Source organism: Euprymna scolopes, chromosome 19 (genome assembly GCF_053919585.1).
Source record: "Euprymna scolopes isolate OS-2025 chromosome 19, ASM5391958v1, whole genome shotgun sequence".
In the NCBI taxonomy this organism is placed as follows: Eukaryota; Metazoa; Mollusca; class Cephalopoda; order Sepiida; family Sepiolidae; genus Euprymna; species Euprymna scolopes.
Genome location: NC_136500.1, coordinates 111401562 through 111424421, shown reverse-complemented (window position 1 = coordinate 111424421; position 22860 = coordinate 111401562). Strand labels below are relative to the sequence as shown.

Here is a 22860-nt window from a genome sequence, read left to right as displayed (position 1 = left end):
TGGCTTTTCTGAGGCTTTCACCTGGTCGCGTCATGAATCCTACTAGACCAAGAAGTCCACAGATGATGTTGTGATTTCTGTAACTTTCTTTTACAGAATTGGGCTGTTGGACTTATTCTAACCCTCAACCTGGAGGACTAGTGAGTGCTCTTAATCTGATCTCTACCCTTCAACCTGTTTGGTTTGGGTGATCCTACCAGGAGATGAATCTCCCGCCAGCATAGCTATCAGAGTCTTAGAGACACACAAGTCTCCTAACCACGCCAAGGTTGCACTCGCTAGACTGCTGCTCACAGAGCTGCAGGAAGAGCTCCGCTGGAAGGAAGCAATGCTCTTAAATAGCAACTATCACATATGCAAATTACTTCCAGTCAACAGCAGGTATAAGCTAAAGCCAAAACGTCACCAAATCTTGCAAAATCAAAAAAAGAATCCAACCCTCCTCTGACCTCCACCTCTTGAGTCAAGGAAGTTGTTTAACTTATTTTTCTCACAAAAAATAGTGTACACCAAAAATTACGGAAAATATGCACATGTGCAAAAATTACAGAAAATATGCAAATACAATTTTAATCATAAAAAATAAAATAAAATGGCCATTTTGCAGTTATAGGCAACAAAACGAAAAAGTAGTTAACAAACAAATATATAACTCTATCTATTTGGATAAGTTTTTTGCATTTTAAGGTTTGTTTACTTTGAAACACAAGTGTGGAATTTTGCGTTAGAACAAGAAAAAAAAAATGGCTGACATGAAACGATTATCTGGGGAGTCTCCATAATCATTCAAAACAAACATGGACTTACCTATCAGATGTAGTCTCCGTTCTGGTTTCATCATTGCTAAATCAAAGTGGGTTAATTTAGCTGATGATAATACCGGTTAGTTTGTCATTTGTCGACATGTTAGTTTGAGAAAAAGAAGCATGCATTAATAGTTTAATAATTACCGGAAATAATATTTTTTAAAGGCAATCCCCGCCAACTCCAGAGAGTTCATATTTCTTTGTCAATCCCATTGTCGATTAAATGATTAAAGAGAACTATAATTAAGTTCAAAATAGGGGACCCATAAATGAGATGCCAGTCAGTCCAAAAACTTGTTAGCAACTGACTCAAAGTCAAATTTCCTGCCAAAGGTCCATCCCTGTCTTCCGGCAAAATTTATAATATCAACCAATTATGTGTTGTTTCTAACATTTCACTTCCCTTAAAGTGGTAAATAAAAAATGGACATAAAATCAATATTATGTTTTAAAATAAAAATTTTTCTCATTAATTCTGAAAAATAAATAATTTTTAAATGATTTACATTCCAATATTCTGCAGTGTGAAGTTTTAAACATAGAATTTTGATTAACAGTATCCGATTTAAAAAAAAAATTTTAAATAGTAAATTCAACCACAACCTACAAATATTTTCATTGTGTTTGGATTTTTATTTGTAGTGAGTGCAACTTGATTTTAACACCTATTTTCCAAATAATGTACAGAGGCCTTTAATAAAATTAAAGAAATAAACAGTAGTAAAAAAAAGGTTATTTCCGTTATTCATTTTTAGTGCCTTTGATCATCCGTCCAATTTACACAGAAAATGATGACATTGATTCTGCGTAAAAACTTGGCGACGAGAATAAGTAAACAACATTTAAAATATATCCAAAGATATTCTAAGTCTTAAAACAGCATTTAATGTCATTATCTTTAATCTTTAGTAGAGATATATCATGTCTACTTCAAGGGATAGATTTGTATGAACTCTTGAAATGACTGATTTAAAATGTACATTTAAAAAAAAAATGGAAAACTTTCTTCTGTGGTTATTTATTCCGTTAACAACAAAATTTTATGTATGAAATATTGTAAAGAATATTTTCTAATTTTATGTAGAGAAAGTGCTTTTTGAAAAGGCAATTATTGATGAAAAAATAATACAATTCTCATTCTATGTGTTGACAATTATTCCAAGTTTAGGTGAAAAACAAAATTTGCTTTTAAGATTTTGAAAAGTTCTTGCCTTTTAAAAACTAGTTATATGGTAGCCATATGATCTAGATCATGAGGTTAATCTTAAACTAGGGTCTCAACTGCTACCTGAATTATGAAGTGAAGTCAGATTCAATAATCTCGACTGCCATTCCAGATTTACGGTTATAAAAAGGATGTTTTCTTTTTATGCTTCAAATTAATTTTAAAGTAATCATCAAAATCATTTTTCATATCGCAAGTTATATTCCCTTGTTGAATAAATTGTCACGATGAAAAAGGATAGATGTATGAGGAGAGAATTCATATGAGACGCATAGTTGTGAAGAGAGCACTAAAAGTCAGTATTTCAAATCAAACTTTTATTTTCATTATCTGTAAAAACTTTTAATGTGAATGTAGAGATATTTGTAAAACACAAAACAATGGTATCAAGTCTTTTTGTAGCTCAATTATCCACCAAATTAGGTCCATTTAAAAAAATTTGCTGTTTTGTCTACTATTGGTCCAGAAACCAATTTTCACAATATATAACTAACAATGTAGATTTAAAAACAAAAGAGAAATCCTTACAAATGTAATTTTGTGTTGACGCTCAATTTTATTCTTTGAAATTAGGCAAGTTTTGCAAAAGTATTATGGAATTTGAGAACCCTGCATAGTACTTTGACATTAAATGACATCAAAAGTGTTGAGTTGCAGTAAGATTACTAAACCAATCATATTTTTTGATCTTTTTAAAAAGTTTTTCTCAGAAACTGAGTTAAATTCCCAATCCTGTGTACAGTTCAATAAATAACTCTGATCAGTAATCAATGTCTTTTTCTTTTTCTTTTTTTTTTTTTCATTGATTTCTGCTATTTGATACAAAAAAGTTTTGGTTTTCAGATTAATTTTTAGAATGATGGACTTATATGGAGTAAGAAAAAAATTATTTTTAAGGCAATTTCATGTAAACAGTATGAGAAGATTGGTGTAAAAAAGAAAAAAAAAGTATTCTTGAGTTGGGTGTGGGAGGGGGGTTACTTTTGCATATAAATTTAAAATAAATTGATCCCCTACTTCTGGATCATCAGATAGCATTTTTAAGAACTGTCTTGTACTAAAAACATTATTAAACTAGCAGGACCCATGTACCGACAGTGGAAGTATGGCACAAAGTCAGAACTTATTCAGTAAATCCCACCTACCCCAATCAAGCTACATTTGTCAGCCCTAGAAAATAGTGGGCACTGGCAGCCATGGCCAAAATGAAATTATCTGGCTTCCTAGCTTCCACTGTTGTACATTTTCTGGCAGTCATTTTCAGCAGTGGGAGTTACTGGTGATTAGTGTTAGTTTGGGGCAATTACTTGTGCATGCTGATAGTACTGGCTGCCTTTACAACTATCAGTCACTGGCGGCCATGATCAGTGTCTGTCTCTATTGGCATCCACTGTCTCTCACTGTTGGTTAATGATGTTTTGTGGTGGTTACTTACATTTACTGATGGACACTGGCTGGCTTTCATGCTTGTCATTGTTGATTCCTGGCAGTCATTGTTGACCATGACCAGTATCAGCCTCTATTGGACTGTTCCAAAATGAAATTATCTGTCTTTAATGGTGAGACCTGGTGGTCATTGGCGTTTTTAGGCTGTTACTTGCGTTCCTTCTATCATGATTAGTGTCAAGCCCTCTTGGGCTGCACTAAAATGATATGGCCTGTTTTGAATATTCATTCACTGTCATCCATTGTATTGTACTGGCATCCAGTGATGGGCACTGTTGGTCACTGGCAGTTATGACAGTGATTGAGAGTGATTTTCAGGTGGTTACTGCCACTTCTTGACAGGAACTTGCAGGCAAACCATCTCTTTTCAATTGTCAGGCACTGACATTGAGTAGTGAGCTCTGTCATCCATGTAGTCATTGCTCTTTTAAGATGGCTACTGTCACCTCATGGCACTGGTGGGCCCTAGCAGGTGTTTTGTTCAAAGTCTGAGCAAAGCTGGGAGCACCCTATTCTAATTTCTATGCATTCCTGGATTGCTGCATTGACAACAACTGCTCTGATATCCGTTTTTACAAAATAGTTTTAATCTCATAAAAAATTTTTGGAGACTAATTGTTTATCTGCATTTTTTTGTAAAATAATAGATCAAAATGGAAAAGTCAAAGTATTAAAAAATGCTAGCTGAAAAAGAATGTTAAAGTGCACAGTGTGTAAAAAGTTAGATGTTTTGTATCTGCTTGTAATTATGGATTTATTTTTGAAAAAAAAAATCAAATTAAAAGTTTGCAAAGTTAGAACAAGAATGCTTTGTTAGGTTACAATGTTCGAATGCAACACTGAAAAGTTTTTTTTTCTGTATTTAAGTTTATGGTGAATAAAATCAATCTTTTTAGGTTCAAAGTATCCGAGTGTTTATAGTTGTATTATGTCATTTTGATTAAGTCATGAGTGTTGTTATTAACCATTCGAAATTTCCTATAACATTACAAGTTGATTTTTTCTTTTTAGATAATTGTTATTTTATCAACTTGTATGAAAAGAACTATGTAAAAGATGCTTAAAACCGTTTGAATTATGCAAATACCATCAGTAGTTAAAAAGTTATGAGAAATTTAAGTGCCAAAATTTAGGCTTTTCCGTGGACATTTTTCTTTAGAAAAAGTGGGTTAAATTAAGGACCTCAACATTTCAAGAAATTCGGTAATTTCGCCACCATTTATTTATTTTTCAAGCTATTCTCATGAAACTTGGCAGTCTTATGTAAAATTATGTGCTATTTCTGATTATGCAGTGAAATCTGATGTATCTCTTTACCATAAGCCATGAATTATAAATTCAGATGTACAAATTTCAATTTTTTTTTTAAACTGGTGCATGGTATCATACAGTGGATGTCTATTTATGAATAAAACTAAGTATTAAATATAGTTTTATTGAGAATAGGCATTTTCCTGCCTCCTCACCAAAGGAGAGCTTAATCTGGGGTGTAGCCATTGAATGCCTAAAGAGCATTCATGGCCGGTATTTACTACTCTCCTCAAAGAAAAAAAAAAAATTAGTAGATATGGATTAATCTCAGAAATAAATCAAAGAAAATTTTTCATATAGATTTTGGATTTCTGTAAAAGATGGAAATTCCCATAGTCGACTAGAATTTATGCATTTTGGGATCAGTCCAATTTTCAATTTTGTAAATTCTCTCTATCTGGCCCAAAATATACCCTATTTTCTGAGATGCAACCATAAATCGTACTCTACGTGAATCCTCGATGTAACTTTCACAGTACTAGGATACCAGGAATCCTGATAAGCAACAACTATATATTCACCAGTTGATGGTAATTTTTGTCATTTCTATTCTGTTGTTTTACTGAAAATTCAATTATGTAAACAAAGAAATAAAACAATTTTTTTACCTTGTTTTCACCTTAACATTATAAATGATTACTTCTTTAGGTTTTAAGGTATGCTGAAAACGAATATCGCATTTAAATTTTCTGCAAATAAGTAGTTTTCCAAATATTAAGCAATGTCATTTCTTATGTTATCGCTGGTGGCCATCTTGATATGCACAAGTGCGCAAACGCAACCCCGAGAAACTATGCATAAACGCGCATACCAAGATGGCCACCACCACCATCCATAACGTAAGAAATGATATTGCTTAATGTCCGGAAGGCTACTTATTTGCGGAAAATTTAAATGCGGTGTTCATTTTCAGCATACTCGAAAACCTTTAAAGATAGTCATGTTAAAGAAAAATGTTAAGGTGGAAACAAGGTAAAAATTTACAAAACGCATCACCATGAAATTCTTTATCGAACCGCCTAATTATTATTATTATTATTTAGATATTTTCAGTTAAAAAAAAAAACAGGTTTGTTTTACAGATTTGAAAAAATAGTCTTGACAATGAAATTAAGTTTCACAATATCTTTTTTATTTAACTGTTAGGTAAAAGTACAGAATAGTTAACAAAAAACACCCTTCCTTCTCCATGTTAAGAATGGGTTTCTAAATAATAACGTTATTATTTCAGCATGGTAGCATAAGTGCACAAGTACCTTTTATTTTTTATGTATTTTTTTTTTTTTTTAAACCACTAAAAACGCTATTCTAAACGCATGTACTTAGTACATTTACTTGTTTTTAACGCTTTTAGTGCATGTGTACTAAAAGCGTTAAAAACAACAAAATAGTATTGTTTGGAAATCAAATTTGAAAAACTTGAAAATAATTTTTTTAAATTGACAAACTCAAAGTAAAACATGACTAGTTTAGTAAGACGAAAAGCAGAAACACAGTTTTTTATTTTTAAGAGAATGCTTTAGTTAGCTCAGCGCATGACATGCTTAGTGACCGTTTTTCCATAAGCAGATTTGATTTCTATAAAAGATAACATTTGAAATAAAATTCCGCGCAATTAATAATTATCAAATAATTACATATACATGAAAATAATTCTGAAACTATTATCTATATGAAAATGGATGATATATGCAGATTTATCTTATCAATTTTGAAATATTCTTCGTCAACTTTGCTCGGTCATAACTTTGCTTCTTGCCGTTGTAAAAATAAAAATCAAACACTAGTAGAGATGGACTTCTTTGTTTATATAGCCTGTAAAATTTCAGCCATATCCAATCAAATTTAACTCTGTATATTTATTCAAACGTAACGTATAAAATGAAAACATTGAAAAGTGTTTCCCTTTTTGTCATTTTTACCGATTTTTCATTTTTAACTTGGAGCATAAAAATATTGAACGCATAAAAGAAAAATAAATTAACATCATTGGAATGCTTAGTTTATTCTCTTTTCATCAATGTAATTCTTTTAAAAAATGACCAACAAATAAAAAAGATATGACTTGTTGAAGCACATTAGGTATGTAATATTGCTGATGTCCATGAAAATACAGCATACGCTTGTAATGCTATTTCCTTATTCCGCTAATCGCGTAATCTAATGAATGTATCTAAATCAGCTAATGAAATTTTCAGGAATTGCTGGAACTTGAGTAGGGAGCAGTCGTTACTTCAAGGAATGTAAAGAAAAAAGTATAATGTGAAATGTACCAGAAGAATTTGAACATGAACAGCACTGGTGTGAAAAAAATGTTAAATGTAGAAAAGTTAACCAGTTACATTGATAAGAAAACTGAGTGAAAATCATGCTACCATCATTAAATATGACTTTTGGAATGTGACTCTCGACAAGACAGGAAATATGTGGAAACATACCTCAGATAATGGCTAGTAGTCTGACCATACTGAATTTATGTGGTGTCTGCATTTGCAAAGCTATAACGTTATTTTCCTAGATAAGAATAATTGTCTCTATTTTATTATATAGAAAGATTATAAAATTAGAATTTGGGGTGAATGACTGACTGAATGAATATTGTTTCTTACGGTATCTGCTATGTTAAGTGAAATCCTGTCATATCCCTTTTATCCAGTTATGGTTCGGAAAGGTATGAACCAATAATCACAGCTCCCGTTTAGCTTTGAGAAAATTAGTGACTTTAATTGTTCAATTAACAATAACTACTGTTTTGCTATTAAGTGACCGAAAAAATGCTAATATGCTGTAGACAAGCCAAAGAAATATCAGAATTTAGCATATATAAATTATTTAATGAATAACATTTAGCAAGTATGAGATAGTATTATTACCTTTCTCCTCTTTCTTCCTACAAGACCTTGATGTGACACAATCAACTTATTCTAAAGTTTAGCCAGAAATGAATGCTTCCTTGGGTATTCAAACTCTATTTCATTTGGATCATTTGCGTGACTGCAATGATGCAGTTTAATTACAGCAAACATCTTTACTTGATAGTAGTGAAAATTGCATTGAATATCCCTGGATGCTTGTGAAAATTATTGTGGCTATTTCATGTTGACAAATTTAAACTTTGAAGCGTTAAATGTACAAGGAATATTAAGTGAATGGGAAAGGAAACATTTGGAGAAAAATGCCAACAAATACAAGTTTGATATCGCAACGATTAAGTACTTCGATCAGTCAAAAAGAATGCAGGAAAGACTCTAACAACATGACTTAAAGTTATCGAGAATGATCTCTTGCACACAGTACACATCAATGTCTATGGTGAAACTACAAAACAATTGCAAGACTTTACCATGCAACTGGGGAAATAAAAGTTTGGACAACTTCTATTAAGAACATCATAAGGAGTAATCTCTGAAGATGTGAAGATGACAATTAGATATTCAAGGTCAGTAACAAATTATCTGTAAAAATGGCTTCATTCCCATCATTTCATTAACAGAGTGAATTTCTCAAGTGAGTGATTAGCAATGAATGAGTGGGTTATAGTCAGTTAACGTACTTCCTAACTTTCGGCATGGCTGCTACTGGAAGCGGTGACAAGGCAAATCAGTTCCTTCACTTTTATTGTTCTTCACTATTTCTATTGTGAAGCAATTTATTGAAATAAAATATAAGAAAAGGACATTATTGAAAAATATACAATAAAAATTAACAAAATTATACAGATAAAAATAACACAATTAGTCTTTATTTTCACTTTTAATAATATTTTTAAAAAGTTTTTATTTTTGAAATTTTATAAGAAATATGCTTATGAAATTATAAAAATACCTACTTTTTTCTTTTAAAAATAAGTTTTTTATCTGAATTTAGATAATAAATGGTATGTTTATATGAAAGTATAAAAATAAAATTATTGAAATCACAATAAAATTTCAAACATCATAAAAAGACGTATTCAATACATAATATTCCTAAAATAGTTTTAAAAAGATTTTAAAAAGTGTTTTCAATAATTATTTAAAAAAGAAAAGAGTGCAAAAAGTGTTTTTAATAATTGTTAAAACAAAAAAAATTAATGATTTCAATAATTCTTAATTAAAATTAGACCGAAAAATCTTTTCAATGATTATTTCATAAAAAAAGAACCAGCAGAAAAACATAATTAAAAGCAAAAGTACATATACAGGGGAGATACAAGTGTGAGAGAAAAAAATGAAGGAACTGGTTTGCCTTGTCATCACTTCCTGTAGCAACTATGCCAGAAGTTAGGAAGTACGTTAGCTGACTATAACCAAATGTGACACTCTTCTATGGTGCCATGTGGTGGGAGTAGGATGCAATTAATACAACCTTTACTTTAATGGTGACTATTCTATTCAATTATGAGATTTTTTTTTGAAAAAGAAACTGCATTTTTATGGGCTTAGTTTAATCTGGTAAAATGCAGAAATTAGGAGGAGTAATGTCTACCATCGATTTTTTTTTTTTTTTAATCTCTCCACCTTTGCAGCCTAAGGTCATCAAAAGTGTTGATATATGTTCAATATAAAAGCTGTCTGGTTTAAAAGTTTTTCTCATGCAACTCCTCATAGCGACCGTTTTTTGCAAGGAGGCTTATTAAACATATTTTTTCTGCTTTTTTTCAAAGTAATTTGTGTGTGTGTGTGTGTTTTTTTTATACTAATATCATGGGATATCAAAGATAAATTCTTGTATTGTAATGACCATCATGTTGGTACTGCATATTGGAATGTTAAACATTCCAATATAGAAATTGGCAAAATAAAATTGTTTTTGTGTGGGATAGGACAGGTGTGGTGGTGGGATGTTGAACAGAAACGTATACTATAGTTATATGTGGAATCTGTCTCCCAAATTGAACCAGAACTTCAAGCATGGTATATACTAGTTGAGGATCTGTTTTTGGCACTTAGTCCGACAGAAACTGGGCCGTATCAATGCCCTTTTATCTGTCGGACTTTAGTATTGGATTAGTCCTGGATAATTCTAGGAGATTTTGCTTTTCTTTTTTGGGAAAGAGTTAATTGCTAACTGGGGAATGCCAACAGTATTATCCAGGTAAAGAGACCAAAACTTTTGGCGGTATTGAGAAAGAAGTAAATACTGAAGTTTTTTTTCCAAATAACGAATTCATGTACGTTTTATACTTGATGTTGGTTTAAAAAGATCTAAATAAAGTGTATGCTGAAATAATGCAAACTACTTGAGCCAAATATTAATCAAAGAAAATATCTTATAAACAAACTTAAAATCAGTTTCAAAGCTTTCTCCAATACAGGGTAAAGATCTATGAAAAAATATCACAAAACTTAATCAATTTAATGAATGAAACTCATCAAATATTCTTATACTGTAAATATAACACCATTATAGTTTGTTAAAAAAAAAAAATACATTGCTTTTCTTAATGTTATTTTAATGGGAGAATAGGTATATATGAATATTTTCTAAAATGTTTTTACTTTTATAAAGGTAAAATTTATTAGCAAAATCTATATTGTATATATTGTAATACATATTATTATATTATCGCAACATTGGATTATGTATTTTAGAAAGAAAGAAGTTTAAATTTTCATTTTCAAGCCGAGTGAAAACTTTTCTTTTTTTTTTTCTGTTTTGTTGAGAAAGGGAGAGAAAATCTATAAAAAGAGAAGAGGGCGAATGGATGTGTTAAAGAGAAAGGGACGGTAAGGAGAGAGGAGAAAGTAAAGGAAAAGACCAAATGAATATGTGAGGCATATTTTAACTCTCCTCCCCTTAGGACTCTAAGTCTAGATGGATGATGACCCAACGATTAGCCTGGTCAAGCCCAAGTGGTTCACACACGGCTGACTTCTCTGGTATTCGACTTTTACCACCAAATGACAAAGAAAGAAGAAAAAAGGAAAATCAAGGAGAATACAAGGGGAAAGGAGGAAGAGAATAAAAACATTTTTGGCACTTTCCGACAAGCAGTCATAGCTGGCAGACGGACACATGGACCGACGGATGGAAAATGGAATCCTGTTCTGGGATAGCAACCAAAAATGAAGACCCTAAGTTTTGGTGGGCGCGGAATACAGACGAAAAACTGAACAAGCAAACTTGTTGACTATAGATAAAAGAGAGAAACAGAAGAAAAGCGATTATCAAAATAAGCAAAAGACGAACATGACTTGCAAAAATGGTAACGCAGCATTCAAATTGGTCTCGGAGGAAATTGTGTTGTCAGAGAGACTGCTTTCATTAAAAAACATTTGACTGGTGAGTTCGGAAAGCAAAATTTGTTAATACGGAGTAGAAGATTGAATTTGTCAACGCAGACAGTTGTTGATTGGAGCGAAAGAGATGAGGGTGACAATGTGCCCCAGAATTGTGCTTATGAACATGAAGCAAGGCTAACAAATATGCACAGGACAAAAAACTAAAATAATGAAACTCGTTGATGCAAAGGCTGCAGGTAAAGTGAACACGGAGATACTGCAAGATATGAACAGTTGAAATCCTCCATAAAAAACAAACAAACAGTAAGTCTGCCCTTTCCTTTCTCTCTCTTTCGTGCGGCAAATTTATGTTTCTTTTTGTTTTGCTGTTTTATTTATCGATATGTTTTCTACAGTGCATTTTTAGATATTGTCATAAGATATCCCATCTCCACAATTCATGTTTTTTTTTTTTTTGTTTTTTTTTTGTAGCTATCCCCCTCCCAAAAAATAAAATTATTTAAAATTTTTTAAATCTGCGTTTGTGTTTCATTTCTTCGACCGTGTTTTTTGTCTGCCTTCTTTTGCATTTTTTTTTTACGGGTTTGAAAGAGTTTACTCACTGTCTTTTGTTCGATGTGTTATATTGAAAGCCAGGGCCCTTTCTTTTCATTTTTTTTTTTTTTTACTATTGTTATGTAACGGTGTCTCGTAATATCCCAACGGAGTAGTGTTCCGTAGTGTTTGTAACAATATTGTGACCTGACTATCATTATATGCCTAGTGTGCAATGTGTCATTATTCATGGAGAAGGTTTCAGTGCACCATCCTTTGGACACACACCTTGAGTTAATTGAATTCTCTTAAATGCAAGATTCATATCTTGCAATATACTCCTGTCTTTTTTAAGGAATTTGTTTTATGAAAAACTTAAAAATAACATCTTGATAGCAAATACCATTTTCTTTTGTACTAACCCTGTTATGCATCGGCATAGACAAAACATGGCGAATCTAGAGGAGTAAAGCTCAATAAACTATCCTGCTCTCCTGATGGATAGCAGTAGTTCTTGTGGTGTCCAACAAAAGTGTAGTAGCAGTTCATAGAACAGTGCAGTTGTGTGGATGACCATCTTCTTGACAACAGACAAGTACGTTGCTCCATTTAATGGAGATCTATGATGAAACGGTGTTTTGACAAAGGTTTTGAAGAGTTTGGTGTTAGGAGGGGGCATCCAGCCGTAAAAATTTGCTTCAATCTCATATGTCATGTGAAACATGGCAGAACTCCCAACTCTTGGAGACGGAGAACAAAAGGTAGTGAAACTGAGTAAGAAGAAGATTAATAAAAAATCTTAATTTAAAAATTATTTTCCCAACAACATTAACGGATAAATAACAAGATACAAATTATCCTGAAAATGAAAATTATTAAAAGGGGCAAATAATATCAGCTAAAAAAATTTCCAGTTGGATGTATTTTTTATTTTTACTAATAAATCACTGCTTATCAAGGCTAAAAGCTACTTGAGGATAAGGCTTAATTGATGAAATGGATGAATTGTAGGTTTAATTATAAAGAATATTATGAGAAGATTGAAAATTATGTATTTGTAAAGGTTAGGTTTCATTGGGTGCATTGACAATGTTAACATGTCTTGTGTGACGAATTATAATTCCATTGTTTTATTTTCTTTTGGCTGAAAGGCAACCATTTTCTATTTGCAAATTTCATTTTATTTTCTGTTGTTTGAGTTGTTTTAATGTGTTCCCCTCCCTCCTCCCCAGACTATTCAGAACAATTGACCACATCTGTACAAATTAAATTGTTTGTCCAGCCACGTTTAAATCATTAGAAAATGTTGCACGTCCAGAAAGAATGAAATTCTTTTTGCATTTGAATAAAATCAAAACAATTATTTGGGGGGGGGGGGTTCAAATTTTAGAACTATGGATTTTTCAAAAGTAACCAAAACATATAAAAAAAAAAAAAAATTTTTTTTTTTTTTATATACTCATTATTCTTATGTACTCATGCTGCCAAAAATGACAAAATACTTTTTTCATTGTTTCCTAACTTGCCTACAACATTTATAATCAAAGCCATTTGAAAAAAGAATGGACTCTCCCATCGATTTCAACATATGAGGTTCCATCATAACAGCTAAGTTGTTCAGAAATCGACACAGATGATTTGTTTCTACTGGTGTAGAACCAACCACACTTTTTGGCATTACTGCTAACTTTTCGTCGGTACAAATGATTACCACAAAACAGAGCCATACAGTAGACCGCAGGTTTTTACATCAATTTCCTTCTCCTAGATGCATGTCTTAACAAAGATTCGGGGTGCATATCTTCCAGTGGATTAATGCATCCCCAGATACCAACCTAGAAATTTCTACGACTCTGTGTGGTACATACAGCATCTAGCCGGTGTGTCAACGTGATGGTGCCATATATGACAAAGCAATATTTATATACAAACATAAAAAAGTAAATAGACACTCTTATTATAATAAGAGATTGCTGTCAGAAGGTCTTGATGGACCCAGGCAAAATAATATTGATTATTTTTCTGTGCTGATGAATTGTGCAATCATTTGGCCCGAGAAGATTGGTGTAAAAATGAAAAAAATTCTAGAGTGGAAGTTACTTTTGCATATAAATTTAAGGTAAATTGATTGCCCACTTCTGGACCATCAGATAGCTTTTTATGAACTGTCCTATACCAAAAATATTAATTTGTAAATTTACAAAATCAGAATTTTGAGTACATGATTGACTTAATGGATACTTCAGACCATGGAATCTGCCATATTGAGTGAAATTCTGTCAGTTAAACATAGGAAGTGGAATGCTGAGGTTTGCATTGATCTGACATTGATTAAATTAACCTTCATATCAATCTATATGACTGAAACTGAGAATCAGTATCATTTCCATATATAATAATTTGACTGCAAAAATTTCCCTTTAGAAAATTATTTTGTCGCTTTCCAAACACGTGCACCATGTAAAATTAACGCATGCCCGCATGAATTGCATATCATTTCTCCATCTGAGTAAATATCTTCCAATTTGAATCGCTACTGTAAATTTCTTTTTCAGTTCCATCCGTGATCACTCTCTCATGCAAGTAACATTTAGAGGGAGTCACATAATTATCCCTCTCTAAATAATCTCATCCCAACCTATTATGCACCTGGGACAAAAACTACACAGTGAACGACAACTGCTCTTATTTCCTTTGAACATTACCACCTATTAATACACGGACACAATGATTGCTCTCTACCGCAAATATTTCCTAGTGATCTGATTGGTCAACTTTATGCATTCTGTTATTCCAGTACGACTATTCTGTTGTAATAACAAACACACATTTAATTCAAATATGGCACTGTCTTATGTCTACTTTTTTTTTGGCTACACACAACATGTACTTCCTGCTATAATACTCATTGGGAGGTCAATCGGTAGGAACACTACATAAAATTATAATGGGGCCTTCCTTTAAAAACAAATGCCTAACGGAGATGAATAAGTCGAGTGTTGTTCAAACGTTAAAACGCTAAATCAACATTTTTTTTTTTTTTTTAACTATTTCTAATAGAATGGGGGTGGGGTCTGTTTATTTTATAACATTTGCTGAGATAACATTACTTTGTTAATTTCTTAGAAATAACAAATTCCTGTACTTTCACCTAACTATTTACGGTTTCCATAACAAATCATTAATCTTTTCTTATAAAAATAATCTTATGCTTACATTCGACAAACGTTTAGTGCCAATTTTTTTAAACAAAATAAATCTTATTTTTCTTGAATAAATACTGTACTTTCACCTAACAATTTACAGATATATAAACAAAAATGTGTTTATGTACTTATGTATGTTAACAATGGCTTTCTAAATAATTACGTTATTATTTCAGCAAAATAAATAATAAAAGTAAATAAACAATACAAAGTGAAACTTTTTTTTGAGAAAATATATAGATTTATAATCAGTAAATTTACAGTGGATATCTGTTATTTTTATTTATTGTATTTATATATATTTTTTTCTTTGGTTTGTTTGTTTGGAAATTCGTCTGCATCTATTACTTTGCTCGGCTTAATCCGGGGACTACCGATCAAGCCCGAACCATCCCAAGGATCAAATTCATATTCTGCAAGAGTGCCAAACTTTTCTTTTATCTAATATTAGCAGAGATACCCAGCATTGCTCAGGTGTTTGTAGGTGCAAAAGAAAAAAAGTGTTTTGAAGGTGGAAAAGAAAGTGAAAGAAAACATGAACTTTAACGCAATGTTACAAAGCCATAGGAAGTGAAAAGTGTTCAAATTTAGCGATGCCAATAAAAAAGTTGACTTGCAGAAACGAACGTTGGCCGGAGGCCAGTTCAGCTTTCGTTGTTTCATTTCCCCACGATGTTGGAGAAAACCAGCTCCCCACAAAAAAGGGAGTGTCCAAATGAATAGCAATTGTCTGATATGAGGGGTTTCCCCCAGATTGATCAAAGCTGATTGCTTTCTGGACTTCCTGGCACGTAGGGCCAAGAAGTTGCCTTCGCTTTCAATTCAGTTTTTATATGGAGAAGCTGAACAAACACCTAAGAGACATGAATAGTGTGAATTTTATCAAAATAAATTTGGATACAACGCCCCTTCACAAATCGTAGTTATTATGATCTACGGAGTATATAAAAAGTTCTAAAGAATAGTACCCCCCCCCCCCACCTCCCAAGAACCCTGGTGAAAAAAAAAAAAAAAAAAGCCTTTGCGGGACATACAAAAACGCGCGTGGCCGTTCTGTCTTTTATGTATATAAATGAAATGAAAAATTGCATGGTAACATTTTTGTTGTAATTACTTATTTTTATTGTTCAATTACTTATATCACTATGATTACGGCTGCTACACTTTCAGAATAGCATGTGAGACAAAAAAAAATCATAAAGCAATCAAGAAAAAAGTTTCATTTACTTGATCTGTTCTGAACACAGCAATTCAAGATAATTATTTAATATTTTCTACACTTAACATTCTTTCATAACTCCTCCGGCAATACTGAGAAACTTATTTATATCTGAAGTGCAAAATTATTATTTATATTTTTTACTAGTTGACATATATTTGTCAACTAGTAAAAAATATAGATATTTCAAACTTTTACTGCTGCTTTGTATAGTGCTGGTCGTCAATGAAGGAAACAGAAACTTTGAACATGTATGAATTGTTTTTGTAGGATGTCTTTTTACTTATTTCATGTCTGTGTATATTTTGGAACCAAGACAATGCATATTAGACATCCTTGTAAACTGGAGAGTGAGGGTTGAATAATTGTTATTTACAGTGATTATGGAACTGTCTGCATAATTTAAAATTTGTTTATATATTATGATTAGTTGTTTTCTTCTGTGGTATATTAACCCTTTTGAGCTCATTTAATGCTGAATGCATTAATGTGAAACTTTCTGCGTGACATAATTTTTATATAATCTTGAACAATAATTAAATAAAATTTAATTTAAAAACAGGAACATAGAAAAATAATTAAATTAAAAAATGACAAAAATGATACAAATGTTCAGGATAGGAATGTATGGATGCACGTTTTTTTTTGGGGGGGGGGGAACTAGCACCCCTTCCTTCTTTTGAACTAGCACCCCTTCCTTCTTTTGAATTACATGACATCATTTTCATACAGTCTTTCGAATGGCTGAAATTTTGGGCTTCCGTATATCCATATTTACAAAACTCCCGTTGCGATTTTGCAAAAGGCAGAATCCCTCAGTTTTTGAGCTAATTAAGCTATTTTTTGTGCAAACAAGGTGCTTTTATTTAATTCAATATCTTAGGACTTTGCTTTACTAATTATCTTTGAAATAGACCCAGAAAACTAATGTTTATCTTTTTAAAGGATTTTTACAATGAATTTATTTAACTTCAAAATTTGGCTGAATTGGTTAGCTCGCCGTGAAAACATTTTTCATAACTTTTTTTTTCACGTGTACAAATATTTTTTTCCTTTTGGAAATTACAATCAAAAAGTAGTCAGAAACCTACAAAAAAAATTATAAAAAAATCGGCTTTCAAAACTAGGTCCCCCTATCTTTATTCGTACATTTTTGCCCATACCTACGAATTACAGTTGGCGAAGGGGAGATAACTGCTCATCTCTTATTTATAATAGTTTTTTTAATTTTTAACTTTTTGTCATTTTGTTTCGCGTTTTCTTTTTTTGTTCACTTTTAATTTCTAAATTTTATCTTTTTTTTTTTGCTTTCAGGTTTTTTATTTGAATTTTATTTGGTTGAAAAATGGAAGATTTAGAATCTATTGAACAAGAAGTAAAGAATAATTTGGAATCTGGGGAACTTGTTGAAGTTTCAGCAGAAAATGCTGCAAGACTTTCAGTCACTGCTGGTGAGCAAGAAGTTTTTGGACTCCTTCTACATGCAACTGATGTAAGTAATTTTTTAAAATTTCTCTGACTTAATTTATGGAAATAAAAAGTCAAAAGCCATGCTATGTGCAGATCGACTTCAAAGTTTGCTGTTTTAATAAATGCAAAATGCTTTTTTTCCCATCAATGCCAACTATATTAACATCAAAACGGTTTATGATTATTTAATTCTGATACAACATAATATCTTGTGATGCCGTATATATAGTAATCTGCAAATATCCACACATATTTAAGTATTTCTAATTTGCATATTTATATTATAGAGTTTCTACTGAATTAATATTCTGTAATATACATTTCTAATTTTTTATTGTCACATATTTTTAATATGTACGCAAAGTTCTGTCTATAGTAATATTTTAATTATTAATAAAATCCAAGCAATTTAATAAAAAAAAGGATAGCATTTTAAAAGCGTTTTTAGAATTTTATTTGCAGGGAAGATAATTTACATGAAAATTTCCGGTTTCAACTTTTAGCACTAGTATAATGTTTGATGTCATCAGGATATCAAGAACAGATACTACAATTTAATCCTAATCAAGGAATCGTAAAAAATATTTTTTTGTGACTAAGCATTTTTAAATGAGTGAAAAAAAATAAAAACATTATTTAAACTGAATATCTTTTAATGGAGTAGCGTAGGAATGATTCTGTTGTCATAAAACTGCCCTCCCATGAATTACCTCCTTCTTAAGGGATGGGTAGGGGGAAATCTTTATGGGTATTACATCTTCCTTTATTGTATTATCTTTTATTGAGGGTAGATAGTGTAGTATTCATTCTGTTGTCATAAGACCATCCTCCCAGAAATTACATTCTCCTTTTTCAAGGGAGTTTGAGTAAATCATCACATGTAGAGAAAGAGTAATGTACCTCCTTCTTTTTGGAGTAATGTAGTATATTTTCATTTGTCATGATTGATTCCTCCCAGACCTCTTTTTTTTTCTTTTTTTTTTTTTTTTTTTTAGGAGGGTAGTATAATATATGTTCTTTCTTCATGATACCACTCTCCCAGATTTACCTTCTCCTTTTGTAGTATCTGTTGACATGATATCATCCTCCCAGGTATCAACTCCTCTGTAACAGCCACCATGCAGGTGCACAAGGAAAAATAGGGCTGTCATGTATCATTTCTCAAAGATTGAACACAGAGTGTTCTGCTTGCAAGATAGAATCTTGCTACTTTAATGTGATGATGAGAATTCACGTATGCAAATGGGCATTTGTTTATATGAGGAAATTCTCATTCAAATTCTTGATAGAAAAAAAGTTGACGTGGCGAGTTGGAACTATTTCTGATGTTCAGCAAGAGAAAGAAAAGATTGAGTTGGTATCATTTGTGTTAAGTTAATTAACGAGATCCGTATTTTGGAGAATTCTTAATTATAATTTGAAAATCGGACTTCTGATTTTTTTTGTATGCGCATTTACAACTTTGACTTCTATAATCAAAGATGGCTAGTTGATCCTGTACTCACCGAAATGTTTGGACCTCCAAAAGGTCTCATCTCTTTAATGACAGTGATACAACATAAGTCAAAGATGCAACCAGTCATGATCCAATGTGAACTCAATCAGTATATAAAGGCTTCCACTGCTGATGCCAATGTATTTGCAAGAAAGTTAAGGGATTGGTGCAGAAAAGATTGAATGTATCATTGTTCAGTCTGAGTAAGGCTTATCTGCAGATGTGTAGTCAACAAAACTCTATGGCCATTCTAAACAAGAAGGTGAGCTATGTAGTATATGTTCATTCACCATTATGCCATCTTCTCAGGCTAGCAAACACATGTGACCAGAGGAAGCTTAATGATTTACGAAGTAATCTTTTAAAATGAAAGTAAAAATAAGGACGTTATGATCATTTCTGTGTTCTGCATGGTTGGATATTTTTTCCCTTTTTAAGACCATATTGTGTTTTTTTTCACATTTTTTTACATTACCTTTTCAGTGAAAATATATTATGTCTTTGCTTAACTTGTGTTTTAACAATGAAATTTGTCATGTATGGAGTATTGTTGTCACATTTGGGCTGGTGCCTCTGCTACTAGTCTCTCACTCCTGGACAAGATTCAAAAGAGAGTCGCCAACCTGATAGGTCCTGGACTGTCATCTAAGCTTCAACCTCTGTCCCATCGATGAAATGTTGCATCCCTCTGCCTGTTTTACAAGTATTTTAATGGTGTATGCTCCAACGAACTACAAACTCTTATACTTCCTTGACATAAATACCCCTGACAAACCTGACAATCGGCAAAGTTCTCCCTCCCCATGCATTAGCAAACCTTCTACTCTAACAGTTTTTTCCCAAGAACTGTTAGATTTTGGAATTCCCTTCCAGGTTCCTGCTTCCTCAACTGTATTGACATGCAGAAGTTCAAATGTAATGTGAACAAACATCTTGCTGCTCGATTCCCTACATAGTATCCCTGCAACTTATGTCCCCGATAGTAGCCCCCTACATCAAAGTGGCACTGTGCCTTTTTTGGAGTGAAAATATAATAATAATAATAATAAAATGTGTATTTTTGTGCTAAGAAACAGAATATGCCACTGAAAATCTTGAGAACTTACTGGTTTCCAAATAATCTACAGCAAATGCACATAAATTTGTTGCATTTTAAAAATACCATGAATTCTTTAAAAATTTATAACTGTTTTATGTACAAGAAACTAAAATCTAATATTAGCACAGTCTTAACAATAACATGAATACATTACAAAAGTTCCCAAATATTTCACATAAATTATTAATTTTGTACTATTCTATTCTGAAATTTCTTTCAAAAAAAAAAAAGGCTTAACTTTATAATTATTGACAGATTTTGAAAATGTTAAGTCTTAGATGTTGAACATTAAATTACTTTTAAATATGCAAACATAGAACAATGAGAATTAAGGCAAATAAGCAAAATAAATTTTATTTAAAACAAATGACATCACCTAATCTAACAGAAAAAGTGATCTTTGGAAATATATTCACTTAGTAAAATAAATATCAAAATATATAATTTTAATTTATATTATTTACAACTACATAACAATTCATAGTAAAAATTTCTGTCATTCTGTAAAAAAAAAAAAAAAAAATGAAGTCAAATAAAATATTAATGAAAATGATTATTTTCCAGAATAGTGGTGCTTTTTGAAATATAATTTTTAATTTGGTTTAGGAGTGCAAATTATTATAGTTGCCTATAAACTTGAATTCTAGTCTAGTTACGTCTGATGATTGAAGTTTTCAAAATTATTTTCAAATGTCAAAAAGTCCATGACATAAACATTCTGCCAAATGTTTGTTTTTGGTTATGTTCATTATTATAAACAACAAAATAACAATAAGGTTCATTTCTTTGTGAAACTGTGGAACATTTAAGAGATTTTCAAACCTTTAAACTTTCAATTTGAATATAATTTTGGGCTATTATAATTACTTTCAAAATAAAAGTTTAAAGGCTTCATAATACTGCAATCGTATTTTGGTTATATTGAAATGATTAGTTTTCAAAATGACTGCCAAATTTTAACAATTAGTTTTGTTCTTCAAAACCGTGACAATGCAAAGGAACACACACATTTATTATCTAATTTTTGTGGATTTTTCTTTTTCAAATATTTGTGTTTTGATTTTTGCAGATTCTTTTTGCAAATACTAATTTGCTTTTTTATTTTAGAATTTTCAAATTTTAAATCAAATGAAGTAAAACGTATTTCCTTTTTATGGATGTTTGGTGTGAATGCAGACCCCACTGTACTGTTGTACATCCTTTGAAATATTACTTATCCAAGTAGCTAGGGTGAAGTAGTTTCAGAATATATCTGGTTGTGGGGGGGGGGGGTCCACATCCAAAAGACAAGAAGTTTATGAACAAAAAAGGAACTACCAGAGAGCATGACATTGTCCGGGATTGAATAGGCATCAACAAATGTTCTATCCTCCGATACTTTTATTGTCACCAACATCTGTGAAATTGCCCATTTTTTTTAATCAAATCGATTGATTGCCTGCTCTAATTAGGAAACCCTCGCAATGTACCAAGAGGAAACTTCACATGCCTTCCTGCAGTGAATTAGTCCACAATACATTGTAGTCTGTGTTGCACTGTAGAGAATCTACTGTTGATTTTATAAAATTATCTGTAAATAATGGTTTCACTTAAAGTTTAAAATGAAAAATTCAAGTATCATTGTTCAATTGTGCTCTAAACAAAAACATTCATTTCGAATGTGTCCCCGTCATATCAAAGAACCAACTGTTGATTTTATAAAATTATTTTTACATAATCACTTGAATTAAAGTTAAACGTACAAAAGTCATGGTTCACTTGTGCTCCAAACAGAAACATGCATTGAATATGCCCATCTTATAAAAGAATCTACAGTTAATTTTATAGGTTGAGCCTTTCTGCTTATGCAGTGAAAAATTTCTTAAAATGCATTTGTGATGTTAGGTTGTATAAAAGTGTTAACTTTGGTTAAAATTCGAGTATCCTTCTTTGATCGGATTTTTTGGATTTCTGATTTTCGATACTTATCAGACACATTCCGATACAAAACCTATATAAAAATACTTCCAACCACATCAAGTACTTTCATATGACATTTATAAAAAAAAATCAGCTCAGCCATTTCTGAGTCCATAGAGGATGGACACACACACACACAAATTTTCTATGGATAGATAGATATTATTACAACTACTATTCTTTAACAATTCCTTCACACCATCTTAATAAAAATGTTTCCTAGTATTATCATAAAAATTAAACAAAATAACTCATCCCTTTATTATAAACTAAGTGGCTACCTAGGGTCATAAAAAAAGTTCTTTCACCAGAATTCTTGAATATTGATATAACAATTTTCTAGTTATAAGGGAAGCAAGGCTTGGCTAGGCATTTGTTGAAGAGTTTGGAGAGGACAGGGGCTAACTCAACAAAGCATTTCTTAATTGTATGACACAGATTAGATCCGGACCACACACCTTGGAGATGTCTAAGTTTTCTATGATATTACGGATGTAAGAATGGGTGATTTTCAGTGTGGCTTCTGTCTGCAAAAGGAAATTTGGGAGGGAATGGTTTAAGGAGTCTAAGTTTAGTTGGAGGTGAACCACCGGGCAAGCAGGTCATCTTTCATGGTTGCTGTGCAAGTGACCTCATGGTTGTAAGTTAGCAGGGGGAATTGTTGATTGTCCATAATTCACCACACTATTATAAATTTTCCAGAAATCACAAGTTATCATTTTCTGCAACTCAATACATTTCCTAGTCACTTTGGTATGCTTTCTCTTGGCTGTGGCTATTTCATTCTTGCAATTATTTCTAGCTTCTATAAACCTTTATCTATTTGTATTTGACTTGTGGTGGATGAATCGGCAGAATGCATGTTG

General features: G+C 31.7%; 1 protein-coding gene and 1 pseudogene across 2 annotated transcripts in view; one reads left to right on the top strand and one right to left on the bottom strand.

Moving 5' to 3' along the window:
* LOC145240301 (eukaryotic translation initiation factor 4 gamma 2-like) overlaps positions 1-3535 on the bottom strand; it is a 123974-nt gene extending 120439 nt beyond the window's left edge. Inside the window, exon 1 of the mRNA XM_080103882.1 lies at positions 3467-3535. Coding sequence (XP_079960008.1) covers positions 3467-3535 — 69 coding nt within the window. The remainder of the gene's footprint in view (positions 1-3466) is intronic.
* The window catches only part of LOC145239880 (uncharacterized), a 79218-nt pseudogene that overhangs the window by 2081 nt on the left and 54277 nt on the right, over positions 1-22860 (top strand). Inside the window, exon 2 of the transcript XR_013862389.1 lies at positions 17286-17463. The product of XR_013862389.1 is annotated as an uncharacterized LOC145239880 (transcript). The remainder of the gene's footprint in view (positions 1-17285; positions 17464-22860) is intronic.